Genomic DNA, 21,777 nt, shown 5'->3' with positions numbered 1-21,777 from the left:
CAAGGAAATTCACAATTAAAGCTAAAAGCCTCCTGCTAATTCACTAATTCAATACCTTTTGAGTTTGATGTCTGCCTTCCTTCCTGTTCAGAATAAATAGTGAGGCATAAGGCTGTGATCTGTTTAAGGTGGAGTTATCAAATGCTCACCATTACAAACATAGAAACTCAGCTTCCTAATGGTAGCATTTTAAAACAGTTAATGGGAGAAAAATGGTGCAAAGTTAATAAAGCTACCATCTGTGGCAGATGTAATACAGTACATAAGCCCAGGACTGAACGGTCACAGAGACTAAGCTACTTTCTCACCAACAGATGTACATCCATCCAGAAAAGAGTTAATTTCTTTTGTTGATTTGCTCACAGCCAGTACAATGCACGAACAGCCAGCCCCAAAGATATAATCAGGCAATGGGAGAACATCATGTGATGCTATACAGTGAAAATTCCTGCCTCTCCCATTGTACAGAAATCCTGCATAAAACAATTCCTGCAGCAGCACCATGACAATAGCCCAAACAGTCCATACTGCATCTCTTCCAGAAAAGCGTGGAAGGGAGTATCACTCTACCTCTCCTACAGATGAATAGAAGGGTTTCTCTGTTTGGTACTTTACACAAACATTAAATAACAATGAGCTATCTATATATCAAAGTATTTATATAGCCCCCAATATCATAATATCTGAGCACCTCACAACTGTTAATGTAGTTACTCTCTCTGTACCTCTCTTCCCCACCTGTATAATGGGGATAATAGTACTTCTCTACTTCATAGAGCAGTGTTTCTCAAACTGGGGTTGCTGCTTGTTCAGGGAAAGCCCTTGGCAGGCTGGGCTGGTTTGTTTACCGGCCCCGTCCGCATGTCCGGCCGATCGCAGCTCCCACTGGCCGCAGTTCGCTGCTCCAGGCCAATGGGAGCTGCTGGAAGCAATCATTTATAATTTTATTAGTATCCAGCTAATTGTTTTTCAAACTTTTAGTCAAGGCTATACAGAACTCTAAAATGAGCTGTGCTTACAAGCCAGCTTTCAAAGCGCATCCTTTTCCAGTTATCCGCCTGGGACAGGGAAATGGGTGATAATTTTTATACAGTGAGAAAAGTGTGGGGAGGGGGGAGTGGGTGCCAGTGGGGGTTTCAGATCCAAATGGCTGAATCAATTTTTCTTAAACTTTCAGGAACCAAAAAGTCATCATTTGGCTAAGGAAAAATAAATCAAAGATGTTAGCCCCAAAGGAGAGAGCTTCTGAAAAGTAGAAACAAATGAAAATAAAGGATCATAATGGAAATTTAACTGCAAACTGAATTACAAATTTCCCTACCAATTGGATTCAATAAGCTATTTGATGGTCCTTATTCTTCTTTTGATATGCCTAAGGCAACTCCACTTGAAGTTAATGGGAACTGCATATGCGTATTCAAAGGAAGATTTTGTCACAAATTATCATTACTTAATCCAAATGTACCAATAATGACACTTATTTGTAATCAACCCTCTTAATCAACATACCTCCAGATAGCAGCTGATGAACAATAAAATGACATTTCTTGTGTATATTTCTGTTATTGATTTTCCTCTTTGTAATTGTGACTGGGTTCCGGCATGAATGTACATGGAAATAGGATGCTGTCTTGTGAACAATGTATCAAAACCCAGATATTACCTCTTGGTTTGAGGGTGGAGATGGGGGAAGGGATTCAAAAAATAATGAAAGCAGAAAAATGAAGGTTAGCATTATTTATTGCAATGATTTTTCCTCTATTTATATATATACATATATATAATGGCAAAAGGAAAAAATTCAGAGCTATTTATTGCTTTTCATTCCAATTAAATCCCTCCAAATAAAAAAATACTCTTTTCCTTGTACATTTTGTCCCTGGTGTGGAACAGCAAATAGGAAGCTACCTTTGTTGTATGTGTATCAGCTATTGCTACAGTGCAAAAATAATCAGCTCTTTTGTTGGGCTAGGAAATATTAATGGAGGTGTTTTTTAAACAAAAACCCCCCAAACCTGAGCTCCTACTTTTACGACTTCTCCTGTGAATCAGATAAACATACAATAGTCTATAGAGTAGTAAAAATAGTAACAGAATGAAATGGATCAATGCCTCATCATCTTGATTAAGATATCACTTACAGAAGGACATACAGAAAGATCTGCTTTTATGAAAAATCCTTCTTCCTATCTTCTTCACAGCCCTAGCTCTGTTTTTTAGCTGAGGATTAAATATCTCCCCCTCCTCTTATCCTTATCCATTACAGAACACTTTTTAGGATTACACATCTCTCACTCTGCACGCTTTGTTATTTAAATCAATAACTCCTAAGGTATAGTCAATGGTACAGGGGCGAGGGGAGGGGGGGGGAGAGCGGGGAAGGGATATCTACTTACAGAGCAGTAGCGGACAGTCAGTGTTTCTCCCTGGACCAGGCAGGACAGGGAGTCACATCCATTAACAAATATGTAAGGAGAGCACCTGGCCCTACTTGTAGAGTAGCGCTGCACAGCTAACCAGGGATTTCTACAGCCTGTGAAGGGCAGTTCTTCTGATTTCTGCTCTGCAGCCAGTACTGGGTGGAAACAAGCTGCTGCCTTCACAGCCTAGTGAAACCCCTCTGTATCATTTTACCATATAAGGAGACAAAAGCATCAGAAACACTGATTCTTCTAGGCTCTGTGCAGCTGGCATTCAACACTTTTTCTTCCAAGGATGTAGATTTTTTTCTCTCTCCCTTCCTAACCACACTGTCTTTGTTGGCCCTCTTCCGAAAATGGCTCCCCCTCCCCTCCCCTCTCCCCACCCTTTTGCCTTTTTAACCCCATGATGTTTGTTAGTAATGGAGCTTTGTTAAAGCCCAGTGAGTTGAGCTTGCAGAAAGAAAGGCTGAGAGCAATTCAGGCACAAACTCTTCACTGATTTTCTCCTCACCTGTCTGGGAGAATGAAGAACTTGGTTAGAATTAGTGTGAGAATCTGTTTGCACTGGCTCTTCTGGCAGCTGTTTCACTCTTCTCTAAACAATGGATTGATTTACATTGTCTCTTTCTAGGTACTAGATGGATAAGGTGCTTTGTGTTCTGAGGAGCATGTGTGTATAATGGATGCCTCTGTCCATGTAGTCATAGTCCTTCCTGCTTTTTTTACCCCCCCTGCCCTTAGTGGCGGGTGGAGGGAGGAAAGGTGAAGCAACTGAAATTCAAAATGTGTAGTTGGAAGCCAGAGAAGCAGATTGTCTCAATGCACACTTAGGGAACCATATAGAGAACCCTTCCAATGGCTACATGTTAAATAAAGGGGGAACCGTTAATTCCAACATAACCAGGAAATAATTTCTCTACTGTCAAGTCTAGTTTCATATTTCAACCCTTCTAACAGAAACATATTAACTTAAAAATAGTGGGGGGGAGTCTTCAGAAATCTCCCAGGGAGAGAAGAATTTGGATCCAAAGCACATTAGAAATGTTTGTTCTCTACCCTTGTGTGCAGTTCAAGTTGCTAATCTTTCAGTAACAATAGACATACTCCAAGAAGGGTAAGTTGTTCAACTTAAAGAAAAATTGCCAGGATGAACATAAACCCCATAAACTTCCCACTGGGAGCTACTGTTAATGGTGCTGCAGCCTTTCCTTGTAGATGGCACATAGGTTTGTGGAAAAACAACTGAAGTGCGTTGTTTTGAATAGCATCAGTGTGTACGTGTGTTAAGAAGACTTCTCCCATGTACAGTAAGGGATTCACAATCTTGTTGCTGCAGTGCATCCTCCCCGTGAACTTGTACAATACTCTGCTCCATGCCTGGGATGAAACACATCAGTAACATCTCTCTCACTTTTTTTTTTAAACAAAATCTACAATGATCTTGATCCTGCAGTCCTCATGCAGGCAAAATACCCACTGCATAAAATGAGTGAGCCTTACACTGCTCTTAGAAATAAAACCTACTTCTTAAATGTTATTTGATTCATAGAAATGCGAAACGGGTTGCCTAGCCATATGCTCTTGCGACCTTTAACATACCTTAAAAACACAGGCAATGTGGCCTAGTGTATAGAGCACTGGATTGGGACACAGAAGTTCTCAGCTCTGCCGCTGACCAGTTGGATGACCTTGGGCAAGTCACTTTGCCTCTCTGTACCTTAATTTCCCAATTTGTAAAATGGGGATAATGATATTGGCTTCCTTTGCAAATTACCTTGAGATCTACTGATGAAAAGAGCTGAAGAAGAGCTAAGAATTACTTCTTATTATCCTAAGTGCAGCAGTTTAAGATAACCCACTACAAATCCTCTTTCAACAATCTCTGATCCCTAGAGTTACAATTTCCAAGCCAGCTCCCATTTTCAAATGGGAGAGATTGAAGAAACTAGGACTCTTCAGCTTGGAAAAGAGGAGACTAAGGGGGGATATGATAGAGGTCTATAAAATCATGAGTGATGTGGAGAAAGTGGATAAGGAAAAGTTATTTACTTATTCCCATAATACAAGAACTAGGGGTCACCAAATGAAATTAATAGTCAGCAGGTTTAAAACAAATAGAAGGAAGTTCTTCTTCATGCAGCTCATAGTCAACTTGTGGAACTCCTTGCCTGAGGAAGTTGTGAAGTCTTGGACTATAACAGTGTTTAAAAGAGAACTGGATAAATTCATGGTGGCTAAGTCCATTAATGGCTATGTAAGCAAAGTCAGGATGAGCTCTACCCTGACATCTGGTGATGAATTATGGGAAGTGTGGAAAGAATTTCAGGAAGTGTGAAATCTCAGATATTTGCATGGGCATGCCCAGCATAGCCCAATGCAGCTAGGGGTGGTTATTTTGACAGCTCTGGGATCCCCAATTTCTTTGTTATTGGGGCAGGATAAATAAAGTGTTGCCACCCGATTATGTGAATGAGGAACTACGAGACTGCTTTATGACAGAGATGTCTCAATATAAATTAAGTGACACTTGCTAGACAAGGGACATGGGTTCCAAAACCCAGTGAATGGAGAGAGGTTGGGGACTGGTGTGTGTACCTGATGGTATGGGCCCCTTTTGAGGGCCTGGAACACCAATTGCACTCCATCTCTCTCCACTGTAAAAGAGTAGAGCTAATTTTGATCCCATTAGGAGTCCATCTGGAGATTGCTGAGCTGAATTCATGTTGGGCCAATGGTGCACCAGCACCAGGGCTCCCCTAATAAGAGCTGAAATCACTGAAAAAGCTGAGCTGAGATCACTGAGTGCTGTGTTAACTAGTGGGGGAGCCTGAAGACCTATCATTAAGTGGCTGGCAGAGCGGAGCAGTTTGCAGCATGTTGGAGCAGCATGGAACAGTGAGTGGAGTGAAGCAGTTTGCAGGGGCGGCTGGAGGAGCGGCACAGCTGGTGTAGTGGAGCTGGTCATGGTGAAGGCTGCAGCAGAACTCCATGGAGGCACAGAGCAGTTGGCCCTGACCCACGTAAGGTGCCCCTTAACAGCTTGTGTGGACTCCCCCCACACCCATTTCCACCCAGGCTGGAGGGGTAAAACTCTGCAGATAAGCTTTTGAATTCTGGGGTGGTACTGACCAGAGACTTTCGGGTTGTTGGACTTTGGGGTGATTGGGCTTAAGACCCTAAGAGGGAAAGGACATTGTGAAAAGTACTTGGAGGTGGGTTTTTGCTTATAGTTTGTGTTATAATCCTGTTTGTGATGTTTCTCCAATGGGATGCCGCATAGTTTCCTTCCTTTGTTAAAAGGATTTTGCTACACTCAGACTCCGTGCTTGCGAGAGGGGAAGTATTGCCTCCTAGAGGCACCCTGGGGGGTGTGGTATGTAAGTCTCCCAGGTCACTGGGTGGGGGCTTGAGCCGGTTATGCATTGTGTTATTGAAATGGGATCCCTGGATACTGAAACCGGCCCTTGTTGCTGCCAACTCAGAGTGGCAGAAGGGTTACAGCTCTTAGCCAGGATGGGTAAGGAATGGTGTCCCTAGCCTCTGTTTGTCAGAAAGCAGAGATGGATGGCAGGAGAGAGATCACTTGATCATTGCCTGTTAGCTTCACTCCCTCTGGGGCATCTGGCATTGGCCACTGTCGGCAGACAGATACTGGGCTAGATGGACCTTTGGTCTGACCCAGTACGGCCGTTCTTATGTTCTTATGTAAATGCCTGGGTAAAAAGATGAACCTGGACATGAGCCCTGAGGGTGATCAGGTTTGGGCTGTATAAGATGTTATTTCTGGGTCTCTCCTGAGGTAACATTTTACTTGCTTTTCTCTTTTTCCATTAGTTTTATTTCCCTACGTCACCCTCATCCACTCACAGCAACCGCAGTGCCAGCAATCTTTTAATGGTATTTCTGACTTGCTGCAAATTAATGTAATGTTTATAATTCTAAGCTAGAATGTATACTGGCTGTCGCTGAGCTATTGGAATGAAATATGTGGGGGTGGAGGGCCACATGCTGCCCTTTAGATGATAAAAGAGCTTTGGCCAAGTATTTAATTAGCTTTCCAAGTTAGAAGGGCAGAAGAACTTCTGTTGGCTTAGGCCCTGGCTGACTTTTTGGAGGCTTTGTGCTTGCGGAGGGACACTAGCAATGAATGGTCACATCGCTGCTTTGTTTTATTGGTAATTATTTTTTAATGGGACAGCGGAATCACACACCCCTTCTCTTCTACCACACCAAACCCATTGACCCCCGTCCCCCGACATTTCTAATTCTCAGTCCTTTTCCAGGGGAAATTTGTCAGGATTTTGATTTCCACAAAGCTAGTCTGAGTTGTACCCATACTATTTTCTTGTTATGTATCTTTATTGTGATTTTTTTTTTTTTAAACAGCACTCACTACGAAGTAAGTGACAAAACCACAGAATGATGCCATTGGCATGCTGGATGTTGCAGTTCACTTCAAGAATATTCCTGGGGCCATTTTGCAACTTAAACTAGATATTCTTGTAGTTTTACATTTAAAAAATGATTTTACAAGACAGGGAAATTGAGGTCCAGGCCTGCTCCCTCCAAAGCCAATGGAGTTTTGCCCTTGGACTTCCATTGAAGTATTCTGACAGATATTTTGCTTTAATAATTTAGTAAAGGGTAGTGGGGAGAAAGCCTAGTGCAGAATTTCTTATTAGGCCGTGGCCTCAACTGAGTATTATAATCAGAATTTGCTTAAAATCTAATAGTTGCGTCAAATCCTGGGAGGTGAGCCCCTACAACGCCTTTGGCCCAGAATGATTGATTCAATGCATACTAAGAACTGACTGTATAATGAGAAACATATTGCTTACAGAAGGGTACAACTTTACATACACTTTACTATAACGTAGTTTGCTTGGTGTGGATTTTTTAACACTATTTTTCCCATTGCTTATGTATCGCAAGAATGACCTTCAGTGCAGCCTTAGTCTGCAGTGAGCACAGTCTGCTTTACTCTCATATAAACTTAGGAATGGTCCACTTCTCACCCCAACACATGGGATAAATTTAGCTGCTCAGACTCTGGCTTCTACAATGAAATTTCAAACCAAGTTAGCATCTTTTCAGAGAACCTGTCATAAACAGATAGTTAAGGGTTAATGCCTCTTTTACCTGTAAAAGGTTAAGAAGTTCACCTAGCCTAGCTGACACCTCACCAGAGGAACCAAAGGGTGGGGGGGATGAGTAATTCTTCCTTGTTTTAAGATCCAAGGGGTTTGGATCAGTGTTCACCAGAGAATTGGTGGAGGAGTCTCTCAAGGTTACCCAGGGAGGGAAAGGTTTTGGGGGGAAGACAATTTCCCAAATGACTCAAACTATTTGGATGGTGGCAGCCAGACCAGATCTAAGCTGGTAATTCAGTTTAGGGGTTCACGTGCAGGTCCCGACATCTGTACTCTAAAGTCCAGAGTGGGGGGAAAACCTATGACAGAACCATATGTAAACTTTTTTCTTGCAAGAAAGGCACAATGACCCTGATTCAGCAAAGCACCCAAACATGTGCTTAAATCAGGGCCTACCCCAGGTTCCCTGGCCAGTGTGGATAAGGCCTATATTAATTATAAAATAGTCTGTAGAATTTGCAGGGAGCTGGGCTATAACCTGGTTTCTGTATGGCATTGGTTGGCATGGCAAGAGGGCCAGGCCAGGATCTGAAATCTGTCTATCCAGAATCTCCATATAGGCAGGGATTAAATATCCAGATAATTTTCAAAATGCAAACTCTTCATTTTTTTAAATCAATATTTGCATGACTTACGCAATGCAAAGCAGCAGTGCTTCAAAGACCCACAGTCATTCTGATGTAACAGCAATGAGCAGTCCTTAAAAAGGGAGGCAAGAGGACCATGTACAATTTTATTTCTTTCTTTATTTGGACTAATAATACAAATGCATATTAAGCAGCTTTGGTACCGGCAGAGTAATTAATAACTATAAAATAACTAATTAATAAAATAATTACCAATAAAGAACTTAAATATCCACTTTCCTCCCCAAACATTTTGACCTCCAGGCCTCTCCTCTTTTCCCCATAAATCTGACATCAGAGATGAGCCTTGCCGCATGTCCTGAAGTTTAAAAGACATCAGCTATTTTGTACTTGTGAGGAGAATGATTTCCAGTATCAAGAAGCCCTCACAGAGAAAAGCTCTGCCAGAAGCTCCCTTTCCTTTAAATCGGGGGTAGGTGGGGGAGGCTTAGGCCAAATACTTCTGGTGATCACAGCTGCAGCAGTATATTATGAGGAACAGGCAATTTATCACAGAGGCCTTTAAGGGAAACTTACATTTGTATATCAAGTTAATTCGACAGACATCTCTGCTGCTGGTGGCGCTTTTGGTGCTTACATAGCCATCTGCGGATGCAGTCACCCAACTGGTAGAGTCCATCGCACAAATATAGACATTCAATTGCAATATTTTTCTGCACAGATCTACTGAAAGTCTTCTAAAAATGTTAGAAGTAACTGGCATACAATAAGGATTAATTGAGGTGCAGAACTGTAGCAGCTGAGCAAAGGAGGTTCAAAGTATTCGGTTTGACTTAGCTGTAGGAAGAAATCCTCAGATGCACTTGGTGAGCATGATGAACAGCACCCCTTCTAGAGAGATGCAATATATACTCCCTGCCACGTCTGCCTTTGGGCATCAAGAGGTACACAAGGGCCAGAGTCCTGGCCATTTCCTTAGCCTCGCTGGCCACACTCCTGATGAAGCATGAAGTGCCATAGGCTGCACTAGCCTGTCTCCTGATGCACTCAGGGAGTACTACACGCAGTATTCCAGCAGGTTCATTCCTGGTTGTGTTGTGAGGGGTTGGGAAAGTGGTTCTTTCCCATGGGCTGGAACGCTTGTGTGGGAAAAACAGAACTTAGTCCTGAAACTAGAAGTAGCATTAATTTCCATGCCATTGACTTATTTTATATAACTTATATGTAGCAAATTGTATAAGTTTGGGTTTTCTCAACGGTTTGTGTATTGTAGCAATTTCCCAGTTCTTGCAGTTTACAGGCATATTGGCAATTTCCTCCACTTTGGTTCAAAAAACAAACAGAACAAAGGTTGAAAAGGTGGGGCGGCTGGTGGGTAGTTATATGCCATTCTCATTTCCCCCTGCTAGAGCCATGAAATAGCTTTAATTGAAAGACCTGTGAAAATAAAAACGCAGTGCTACAAAGTTTGAAAACTGCTCAAATTCTAGCTGATTCCATGAACTGCTGCTATATTCTGGAAAATTTTGTGCTATCAAATTTTACTCAAAATTCAGCAAATCCCAGGATCCATTTAAGAAAACTGCTATTTTTGGCATTAATTCTCGGAGAGTAATATGGAATCATGCAAACCTTACATTTTAGTCAAATAAGATTAAAACGGTCAACCTCATGTGGGAGGTTTTCAGATGTTTAACTTTCCCCGAACAAATTTGGAATACAGATTCATAGACTTCAAGACAGAAAGGACCATCATGATCACCTAGTTTAACCTTCTGCATATCACAGGCCACAGAACCTCACCCACTCAATTCTGTAATAGACCCCTAACTTCTGGCTGAGTTACTGAAGTCCTCAAATCTTGATATTAAACACTTCAAGTTACAGAAATCCACCATTTACTCTAGTTCAAACCAGCAAGTGACCCATGGTCCACACTGCAGAGGAAGATGAAAAACCCCTAGCGTCTCTGCCAATCTGGCATGGGGAGAATTCCTCTCTGACCCCCTCCCCAGAATTCCTAGTTTAAAGCTCTTTTAATCAGTTGCGCTAGTCTCCGTTCCACAAGTCTGTTTCCCTCCTTACTCAGGAGGAGTCCATCCCATGAGAATAATCCTCTTTTCGTAAATGCATCCCAGTGGTCAAACATCCCAAAGCCCTGCTTATAGCACCACTGCCTGAGCCAGCTGTTCATTATCATCATCTTGTCTCACCTTCACTCTCCTTCTTTAGAGATGGGTAGAATCCCACCAAAGATCACCGGAGCCTCCATTTCTTTAACCATTTTCCCTAGCCGAGCAGAGTCTTCCTTGGTGCATTCCAGCGAGAATCTACAGTATCATTTGTTCACACATGAAAGACAATCAGTGGATTCTTTCCCGCTCCATTAGGATCCTTTTCATTCTCAGGTCCACATCCCATATCTTAGCTCCCTGCAGACAACACACACACTCTTCTGTTCTCCAGATCAGCTCTGTTGACAGGCCTGTCTGTTCTTCTTAGTAGGGAGTTCTCAATCATGTAGACCTGCCTCTTCTTGGCGTTGGTGCACTTCTCCAGCCTTCCTCCTTCTAATCTTTCTGGTTGCAAGTCTTCTTGTCTTGTTCACACTTGCAACCTTCTGCAAGTCATCCTCTATCCTCCTGGGTCTCCAGACTTTGGCTATCTCTGTTGTCTGTTCTCCTTTTCTTGTAGGACTAACTGCTCTTTTCTTCTTCCTTGCCTTTCTGTTACTACCTGCCTCTCCCCTTCATTTTACAACTCAGCAAGCCTGTTCCTCAGCTCTGTTTCTCCTTCATTAGCCAGTCTTTTCCTCTGCCTTGTTCTCAGTGTCACATGCTTCCACTGGCTACTTTCCTCTTCTAGCAGCCTATCCTCACCGTTCTCTGGTCCAGTTTGCATCTGCAAGTCTTGAGTTTTCCCTTCAACCCCCCATCTCCTTCTTGCCATCATCTGCTCAAATCCCCTTCGAAACTCAATCATATTTTCTAGCTGCATCTCCAAACCTCACATCTTCTCTTCTATCAGCTGGCACTTCATGCAAAAAAGCATCTTTCAGGTACCCCCTTCAGGATAATGTACATCCTGTAACTTCCACATCCCAGCCATCTCCCTTGTCTCTTCCATTCCTTGGATCCTTACCACTGCTGCTTCTGTAGCTGTTCTAGCCTTCCCTCCTAAGCTTCAGTCCAAAAAAACCAACTCACCTCCCCCAAAAACCCAAACAGAACACCACACACACCCTCCCCGAACTTCACGGACAAACTCTCATTCAGATTCCCCTGTTTTCAGCTCTGCTTGCTGGCTCCTCTGCCACTGCTCCTGTATATGCAATATATAAACAGATTTTTCACTGTATTTCTCATCTTCCCTCCTCCCCTTCAAATCCCCAGTTGCAACTCCTATTTGCAGTAATCTGAATTTTTTCCCACTGAGTTGATATAGAACCTCTGGAGCAAGCCCTCAGCTGGTGTAAATTGTCATAGCTTGATTTCAATAGACAGCTGAGGATCTGACTATTTAATTCTGAAAGACCCAAGGCTTTTTCTTCTGCTGGGAGGAAAACGTGCTGCGATTTATTCCTAAACCAATCTGAAAAGGGTTGTATTTTTAGGAACTCTGGGCAAACTTGGAGAAAACATATTTCCATTCAATACAGTTTGCTTTCTTAACATGTTGGAATAGTTTTCACATACGGTCTTTAACAGTTACTCCTTTGCTTCAGTGAAAAATGAGAGACAGGTTCTCATGGCTTGGTAGCTTTCAAGAACGCTTATTTCAATATAAAGGGGAGAACCAGTCATCTCACTGAGCTATTTCTAAAATGTCAATTATTTCCTCAGAATATCTGTGCATTGTTACTATGTTATAAGATAGGCGATATCAACAGTAATAGTTTAATTCATGGTAACTAATCTCCAATGGAGACTGAAAGTGAGCAGGCCAATGTGACACAGTTCAATATGTTATTTCTGGGTATGTATGAAATTACACATGTTGCCGTTCATCCTCATGGGTCATGAGGCTCTGCAGAGGGTCTGCGACAGATGAAGCAAGAGGAAGACAGAGAAGTGCTGGTGGAAATCTCATTCCAAGTTTTGCTGACTGTGTCATAAAGATCTTTCCATGTTGAAAAGCAGAGAGGCTGGGGTTGTGGTGCTGCTGTGAATGGAGCAGGTCAGAGGAGGTGATAGTGTCAGGGCAGATGAGGAAGCTGAAGGGAACACAAGTGAGAGTGATGAGGGGTCTGGGCTCTCCCAACTAATGACAAATTCCTATTTTGATGGTGCTCTGAGTCTTGGGCAGCCAGTGAGGCTGAGGCACCGCATTAAAGCAGCTGACCAGTTCCATACTAGGCGAACAGCGCTGCCAGAAGAGATGCCTCAACTCTGCATGGAGCAAAGACAGCTAAGTCCTCATGGTTCCAACTTACATCTGAGCCATAGTGGTGAGTGGAAGGAGTGGCAAAAAATTCCCTGAGCAGTGAGTGTTCATTGCAGGCTCCATGCTTCTCTCTTCATACACTAATGGAGGAGAGCCTGATCCTATGGAATAGGACCAATACCTGAAGGGGAGGAGGGAAGAAATGTCACTTCCACCACATGCTTTCTTCCCTAACCCTCTGAGGCACTTTCTCTGGGTACCAGCTTTGCTGCCATTAGAGGGCATTGAGTTGCATCAGCAGGTTTGCACTGGATTCATCCATCCCTGATCTCCAGGAAAGCCAAGTTACCAGAGACAGAGTTTGCAGCAAGTACTGCTGTTGTAAATTTGAAAATATTGCCCCTTGATTTATTAAATATTAGTTCATTTTAAATAACTTCTGAAACACAAATAGGACTTGTTAGCATTTCTTCCTTCTTTTCAGTCTCAGATTCTCTGTGGCTGCTACCTCTTGAAGATGGGAGTTGGATCAACCCCTTATTGCCTTTATTAGTGTTGACTTGTCCCTGGAACTCATACAAATCCTGAAGAGTAAATTTTTGGTTTAGGAATGCACTGAATGTCTAAAAGGACTGCAGAATCACGTCCCAGTTTTCTTCTCTGGATGCTACTATTTTTGAAAACCTGGTTTAAGAAGTACTATTCTATCTCCCTGAACTTAAGATAGTTGGGGGCTTCCTGTTTTATATAAAGATTCTTTTGTGTGGTAACAATTTATTTCTGCCTAGTGACATGGTTTGTCTATTCCACATATAGCATGAGAGGCTCAGAGACTGAGTCTCAGACACATGTTATGTTTAAAAATATTAACTCAAGGCATGCACTTTGAAGTAACAGCCTTACCATTGATCCTTCTATCCCCATGTTCTTTTTGAACTCTATAAATGCCCAATCCCTTTAAAATAATAGGATTAAATACATTAGTTTGTTGCTGATGTTGATTCTGATCTCTGGGCCACTGATACATAACATTAACCAACAACAAGTCCACTTAATTATAAATGAAAAAAAATGCATCTTAAAATTGCTATAAACACATAATGCATTTCTTCCTGTAATGTTTTCCATAAATGGGCTGCCTATGTGTGTTCTGAACTTCATGGGAATGGCTTTGTTTTAAAATAAAAATGAAGTTTGATGCAGCAGACAGCTTTACAGTAAATAACATGATCTGCATTGAAAGCTGAGGTGACTTTGATGCTAAAGAATGTCACTTTGGAAATTATTACTGAAATGGTAGAAAATGTAATTGTGTGAAGTATTCAGGCCTGGGGTGGGACAAAAGGGAGTCAGGCGTTCAACTACTATTAAAAGTTAAGGAGAGTTGGGTGTACAACTTCTCTAGATGTTATTAAAAAACCCACCTATAATATTATGACTAGCCTGTCCTATTTTGTTTTTCATTCGTTTTCTGTTCTTCACAATAGTCTAAGCTGTTACATTTTAGAATGATGGTGTGCTAGGTTCAGGTTCCATTCTATTTTTAGAATGTGGCTTGTAATTAATTCAGAGATATTTTTCAGTATAGTGGTGCTCTCTTTTCTTCAAACAGCTAATCCATCACCAATTGTATCCCACCACTTGTTTTCAAAATATTAAAGGCATTTAAAGCTGATGGTTAATAACTGAAAAGATTTATGCTCAAATTTATTTTTCATATTCAGAACCCAACTTTCAGGATTTTATTCAGGTTGGAAGGACTTCTTGGTACAGCAAATAGTAAGTGTAAGGTGCATGTGTGTGTGTGTTTGTTTGTTTGTATCTGCTTGTACTGTTACTTCACTGAGGACAAAACATCTCATTTGACTGTAACAAAGGTGGGAAGGAGACAAGAGAAGGTGAAAATATTTATATGCCCAAGGCCTTATGGAAAAATGAGTGCAACAAAATTAGGTCAAGAAAATACATGTTTCTAGGCAGATGTCAGTAAAAAACAAAAAGGAAAGAACACAGCGAATAAAACTTTTGACTGTGATAAAATGCTTGTCACAGGAGTATTGCCATTTGTCCAAGAAGAAAAGTCACAACTTCATACCTCAACAATTTTTATTGTAAGCACACACTTATTTTTATTGTGGAAGTGCATTAAGAACTCCTTTCAAGAGTGGGAGCACACTGTGCTAGGTGCTGCAAAAACACACAGGAAGAAGATCCTTGCCCAGAAAGCTTACAATTTAAATAGATAAGAGACAATAACAGACAGACAAATGACATTAATACAAAAGGCTGAAGGTGTATTTGTTGTGAGTGACTTCTTTTATATATTTAGTTAAACTGTCTCAGTCCTTCCCCTACGTCCCCCATACCACATCGTCCAAATGTCCCAGCTAGGCTGCTACCACTAATGCCTCAACACGTCGTCCTTCCATCCTGCCCACCCAGTGGAAGTCTAATCCATGCCTGCTTGGTGTGGCACTTTGTCCTCCTCTAGTGGCAATTTGACCAGCTAGAAACTGATGAGCCTGCTATAGACTTGGCTAAAAGACATGGGTGTTTTAGCTCATGCAACAGCAGCTCATGCTCTAAGCTCCAGAGAACTGGGATTTGATCCCAGCCACCGCTGACCAGGATCTGTCAGTGTTACAGATGCAGCTATAAAGGAGAACTGGTGGGTGGGTGGGTGGGGGAGAAATAAAAATAGCCAATACGATGGTCATTATGTTAGTGAAGGTCATGGTCTTCTTTGCTCCTACAGCCAACATTACTCCTGCTGCTTCTGCCCACCACTGAGGGACGTGTGTATTGGATGGCAGCTCCTACCTCACGGCTTGCTGCGGGTCGGGGGAGAAAGATGGAATGGCCTCTCTTGCCTTTGCAAAACATAGGTCTTGAAAGCATGTGGTGACAGAATTCATTGTACAGCATATTAAAATAGACTAATAACAGCCTTGACATGTACAGTACATAGTAATTTTCTTCTATAGGTTGCAAAGAGCTTTACAAAGGTGGCCAAGCATTGGTTAAACACTTTACAAACGAGGTATCTGATGCATGGAGAGTTTGAGTGCCTTACCCAAGATGGCCTAGTGAGTCAGTGACCGTGAGAAATACAGCAAAGGTCTCCTGAATCCTAGTCCTGTGCTCACTGAATCTAGCCAGCAGTGCCCAAACCAGCAGACAGAGCCAGCTGGCCATGGTGCTGGCTATGCCTCATTTCCAGCTGCTTTTACAGGCATCCAGACTTTTCATTGCAAAGAAGAACCTTGGCACCGCTGGAAGCTGATGGATAGAAGGGGCAGGGTAGCTGCCTCCCTTAGGTGGAGCTTGAGCTGAGGAACAGCAGAAACAGCAGTTGCATAGATTGGGATGAGAGGAGCACCTCACAGGAAGGAGAGGGGCGACCAGCAGGGCGGCTGGCAGAGAGGTATGGCAGGCGACTAGCAGGGCGGCTGGTGGAGAGGCGCAACCAGCAGGGTGGCTGGTGGAGAGGTATGGCAGGTGACCAGCAGGGCGGCTGGCGGAGAGGCGCGACCAGCAGGGTGGCTGATGGAGAGGCAAGCAGCCAGCAGAGAAGCTGATGGAGAGGGCTAGAGCAGAGGCCTGCAGAGGCATGGCAATCAGCTGTTGGGGCGACGAGTGAGTGCTCGAGCAGTGTAGCATGTAAGGTGCCTCCTTATCCCCCCTGCCTTCCACACAAGGTGAGAGGTGAACTCTGCAGATGAATCTCTGAACTCTGGGGCTACCCTGGCCAAGGACAGCAACTGTGAGAGGTGCAGAGAAGGGACGGGCACACTCTTTGTGTTTATGAACCCTAGTTGTGATGTTTTCCTAAATTAATGCTGAGTTAATTCCCTCCTTTTATTAAAAGTTTTTGCTACACAGACTCTGTGCTTGCGAGAGGGGAAGTATTGCCTCCTAAAGGCACTCAGAAGTGGTATGTAATTGTCCTAGGTTACTGGGCAGGGGGGCTCGAGCAAGTTTTGTGTTGTGTTATTGAAAAGGGACCCCTAGATACTGAATCCAGCCCTTGTTGCTGCTGGCTTCACCTGGCAGAAGGGTTACATGTGTATATTGCCATTGGCAGAAGGAGCTGAAAGGGGGGGATGAAGAATGTGCCTCTCCATTTTGGAGCAGCAACAGTAAAGAGCACTGTTGAATGCACTGCCTCCACGCCTGAAGGCTTGTCTATACGGTGCTTTCATCCATACCAGAGAGGTGTGAATTCTAGTACATGCTAGTGTGTCATTCACTAACTGGCCTATGTGGACCATGCTGGCGCACACTAAAAGTTTTCTGGTGAGCAGGGCAAGGGGATAGGAGGTGGGGTTATGGGGGAAGGAGGTGAGGTGGGGGGAAGAGGCAGTGGAGAAGGAAAGGGGATGGGATGGGGCAGGGGGAAGGGCAGGGGAATGGGGCAGGTAGAGGCATATGTGGGATGGGGAGGAGCACAGGGCAGGGGGCAGTGGGGAGAGGAAGGGGATGGGGAAGTGGGGAAGGGATGGGAGAGAGAAGAGGATAGGGGAATGGGTGGGAAGCAGAAGCCCTGCATGCAGCATCCCCTGAGCAGCAGCAGCTGGTGCTCCCCCGTTAAGCTGGCCCATCCCCTCCCAGCACCAGCATCCCACCTCCAGCGGTACCCCTGCCACAGGTACCCCCTCCAGTGCTCTCCAAATACCCCCCAGCATCCCCAGATATCCCTCCCAGTACAGACACCCCTCCAGCACCTCCAGGAATCCCTCCCAGTACACACATCCCTCCAGTGTTCTCCAAATACCCCCTCAAGTACCCCCACACGAAATATGGTAATCCTAGGGGTTGCTCTATTCTCATAGCCTTGGTTTCAGCAGCTGGCAGGAGCAAGCCTGCCCTGCCAGCAGTTGTCTGCCCCCAGCTCTGGGCCAGAGTCGCATGGCTGAGCTCAAAGCTCTGGCTGTGAGACCGCAATCCTGGCAGCCATGGGGCTGGGGCAGGGGAGCAAGGGCCGGTTCTGCTCTGTGAGCAGGGAGGGTGGGGAGAGTGACCCAGCTGCAATGGCAGGTGCCTGGGGAGTGAGCAGGGTGTGACCGGGCTGCTGAGAGGCAGGTGCCCCGGAGGAATGAGTCCTCCAAGGAATGGGGAGCATCTCATGGCAGCCAGGCTCCATGGGTAAGCGCTGGCTCCAGAGGGTGTTGCTAGCCAGTGCTGAGCTTCTTCAGGGAAGAGGCAAAGTATGTCAGGTGCAGCTTGGCGCTGTGCCATCCACCCTGCTTGGGGAGTGCCTGTCTGTGCAGAGTTGGCCTGGCTTGGGGAGCAGGGCAGGGAAGGCTGCTGGGAAGCCAGCCAGTGTCCCGGCTCCCATAGCATGGAGAGCCAGGGGTCTGAGTGAGCTGGGGGCTCCTACCAGCTTCCGAACTGCTGGCTCCTAGCAGGAGGCAACCGTTTTCAAACTGTGGGGCACATCCCCCTAGGAAGGTGTGCCCCATAGTTTGAAAATGTCTGTACTAAATAGGAGGAAGAAAACTGGGTGGCCATGTGACCCCACATGCCCCCCCTACGCATCACCTCTAAGGGGTGCAAATATGGCTGCTCGCCCTGGGCATTAAAATGCTTAATTATGGCTCTGCCCCCTAGTTGCCAACCATGATACTTCACAGACCCAATGAGTGTGGCACCTGAAAGAGCTTCCTTTAGGAACCTGTAGACAGGAGCAGTATGCAGTGACACAGAAACAGCTTCTCTGAAACAAAGTATGATTTATTCACACTCTGAAGTGTATTTAAAACCAGAAACTTCCTCCTGCTTGGCATTCGCTTCAAGCCCCTTGGTAGACATGACTTAGTCTTGGTACCACCCTATTTTCTTGGGGACCAAGTTACAGCCTGCTTGCAGTAGACCCAAGCTCTCAGGGTCTGACTACACAGCAAAAAAAGACCCCGTAGCTGATCTGCGCCAGCCGACTTGGTTTGTGGGGCTCAGGCCGAGGGGCTGTTTCATTGCTGTGCAGACGTCCGGGCTCAGGCTGGAGCCTGAGCTCTGGAACCCTCCCACCTCACAGGGACTTAGAGCAGGAGCGGCGAAAACTTCCTTAAAGTGGGGAGGCCACAGGCATCCGAACTGCAGTCTCGCCCCTTCCCCTTGAGGCCCCACCCCCACATACTCCTCTCTCTACCCCCTCTTCCCCACCAGTCACTTGCCCTTGCAGATGGTAAAAAGTGGTGAGGCCATGGCCCCCTGGTCCCTCCTGTTACAGCACCCCTGCCCTAGACTCTGGGCTCCAGCCTGAGCCAGGTATCTACACAGCAATGAAACAGCCCTGCAAGCTGAGCCCTGCAAGCCCAAGTCAGCTGGCAAGGGCCAGACATGGGTGTCTAGTTGCTGTGTAGACATACATTCGGATTGACAGCGGGTCTCCTGTATCCCTATCAGTACTCACCAATGCTCCCTGAGCAGCTTCTCTCAACTCATTCAACCCGTCTAGGCTGGGGTCCTGTAATGGTTTAATATACTAAACTGTTCTAACCTAAATGGGGTCAGGTAGGAGGTATTCCACAATTTTTGTTTTTCTTTCCTTGCTTGGGTCCTCTAACAATCCCTTTGATCCATCTGCATAGCAAGTAACCCATCGTAAACAAACACACTGATGGATATTCACCATATTCATTAAAATAGTACAGCTATTTCCCAGTTTATCACATATGACAATAACAGGATTTTGGCCATACTGTAGGGTGAAACTGCAGTAATAAATCTAGTTCCTCTTTATAATGTAAAGCTGTGTGTTACTGTATTGACACAGCTATTGCTAGTTCTGGTAGATTTGTGTTTGCAATATTCATAGATAGTGATTTCCTTGCTATATACCTTTATACTAGAAAAACATGATGGTTTTATTTACAATTGTGGCATCTTAATAAACCTGATTTTTTTTATCACAAAGCTCAGTAATGCTATTGGGACAAATCTTGAAGTCCTTTCTCTAGCAGAAGTCTTACCAAAATCAGTGGGAGTTTTGCCTGAATGAGGACTGATTAAAAATGGAGGGCCTCGGGATGTGTCCCAGTTAGGAACCCCAAGGTCTCTGATGTTAGAATATCATTTTGACTGGGATTTTTTTTCCTTTGAGTACCTTGTTAACAGACTTAGTTAACAAAGTTCTGTCTGCAGAGACAAAGTCTGCTCTCATTAGACATTTATAACCCTGTAGAAGATTGAGGGCAGAATCTGATGAAACACGGTTGCACAAATAATTGAAGAAATACTCTATTCCTGGTGGTGATCCCTGAGCTAGAAAAAAAGCAGCTTGACATTCAGGTCCCAGGATGACCTTGCAAGGCTGACAGTAATTCCATCATTATCTGTGTAAACTGGGCATGGTTAGTATAGAAATCACTGAGAAGTGATAAATGTGGAACTCTGCCAGGCCATTTTTACAGTCTGTTTTCTGAAGAGAACTGGATTTTCAGCCTGGGTGCAGCGGGGAAGAGTTAAGACTGAGCACGGGAATGCAAACTAACAGAGGGGTCTTGTGAGGACAAAGTTGATAGCAAAATGTTTTAAAAGATCAGAAACCACATCCTACCTTTAGCAGGAAAATGGCTTCTTTTTAATGTTAATTTTAAAAAAAATCATTACTACTTTAACAAACAAAGAAAGGAAGTTTTAAAAAAGTGTAAAATGACAAAATCCTATGTTCTAGGTGGTCAGCAGACATTGTCACTGGCACCTCTTTGACATGTTTGAAAAGCGGTTCATTACAAACGTGTTGTAGTTCCAGTTCATGGCATCAAGCCATCATAGCACCAATCATCAGGCAAAATCCCATTCAAATTGTCTGTTTAGAAAACCTATCAGCACTTCCATCACAAATTCATTTTTGCAAAAACATATAACTTGGCATAAACGTGCAGAGGCCTGAAACTTATTCTAGAAGTCTTGGTCCAAAAGTACATTGCTCTTACAAGTTTAAAATAAATGTGTCTGTTCTTATGAGGAGATTGTCTATATCTATCATATTTTAAAATTAGCCAAATGGAAAATAACATTTTATATATATATTTACACTGGCTAGTTTAAAATGTTATTTTCCATTTGGCTAATTTTAAAATTATTTCTGTTTAAATAATGAATCTGGCTGGTGATTAGTGCACAAATATTTGTTTTATGACTTCTTTTGGTTTTTGAAAAAGGAAAATTATGAAGAATACCATGAGGTAAATTTCTACTGAATCACATAGTGTATAAAACAAAGAAAATGTAGTGCTAGATTGCCAACTCCAAAGACTGCTACCACCATTTCCCCCAAAGAACAGGTGCCGGTCCCTCCCTGAAGTGGAGGGGTCAACTGTAGCAGGATAAAATAGTCCAGGCTCTCTGCCCATTTAAGTCCTTTGTCTCTGTTGAGATGGCCAACAAGGTTGCCAGTGTTTGATGGTGGTTGTCATTAGATGGACACCAGCCCAGTCGGAAATGAACTGAGTTGACCAACTCATTTCACGTGTAGTTGGTCACAGAGCAGATACAGATACAGATACAGATACAGCTGTTGGTGTCACTCTGGCATAACCGTAGGTAACTCGGAAGGGTGGTAGACCACAAGTGTCAATGAAGCCCTCCTGTTGTAGGCCTCAATGAACCACTGTTCCTCCATGTTAAACACTTTGTGTAACCTAGTGTAACCTAATGTACTAATAGCTGCAAAAATGTAGTGTTAGCAGTTAGTTTTTGGTTGTAACAGCCAGTTCTCTGCTGTAATACATTAAAGCTAGGCTAAAGCACGCTCAAGGCCGTTTATGATACTGTATACATGTCTCAGCATTGGAGAGGGGGGAGGAAGGGGGAAGACAAAATATTGAATGAGAACAGATACTGCAGCTGGATGGGAAAGGAGGGGGGAGTGAGAAATCAGCTAGTCAGCAGGAAAAAGTTTTGTAGTAAACAACTGGGATATAAAAGGAAGAAACTGCTTGTCTTAGGTGTGCAGGATTTGAGATTTTCTCCCTTGCACCTTATCTGAGCTCAAATAAACTTGGCTGTTTGCTTGTCCACCCTGGTGTGTTTATTGGCGCGGTACACCAGGCGACAGATCCCTCCCCTGTTGCTTGGCCTCAGGCAGTTATCTTCCGGCAACACAGCTTTCAGTCACTACTGATCTGGGCTGGATACAAACCTGAGGTGATTTAGAAGTTAGGAGCTTTGTATTCCATTGCCAAGCTCTTGAGTCACCCAGACCTTCAAACGCAGACAATTACTAACAGG

The 21,777-nt window shown here is 43.9% G+C and overlaps 1 protein-coding gene across 4 annotated transcripts in view; it reads right to left on the bottom strand.

Moving 5' to 3' along the window:
- Positions 1 to 21,777, bottom strand: part of FHL2 (four and a half LIM domains 2) — a 62,870-nt gene that overhangs the window by 27,095 nt on the left and 13,998 nt on the right. Inside the window, exons 1-2 of one of the 4 annotated variants that reach the window (XM_030569711.1) lie at positions 2,397 to 2,616; positions 1,510 to 1,665 (exon numbers count right to left, since the gene is read on the bottom strand). The exons of 2 other annotated variants lie outside the window; for them this stretch is intronic. In XM_030569711.1, coding sequence (XP_030425571.1) covers positions 1,510 to 1,614 — 105 coding nt within the window. In that variant the 5' untranslated portion in view covers positions 1,615 to 1,665; positions 2,397 to 2,616. Of the gene's footprint in view, positions 1 to 1,509; positions 1,666 to 2,396; positions 2,617 to 21,777 lie in introns of those variants that run through there. One more of the 4 variants, XM_030569721.1, reaches the window with a different exon arrangement.

The sequence above is a fragment of the Gopherus evgoodei genome, chromosome 1 (assembly GCF_007399415.2).
Source record: "Gopherus evgoodei ecotype Sinaloan lineage chromosome 1, rGopEvg1_v1.p, whole genome shotgun sequence".
Classification (NCBI taxonomy): Eukaryota; Metazoa; Chordata; order Testudines; family Testudinidae; genus Gopherus; species Gopherus evgoodei.
Note: the sequence above shows the minus strand (reverse complement) of the source record. Positions and strands in the feature narration are given on the sequence as shown.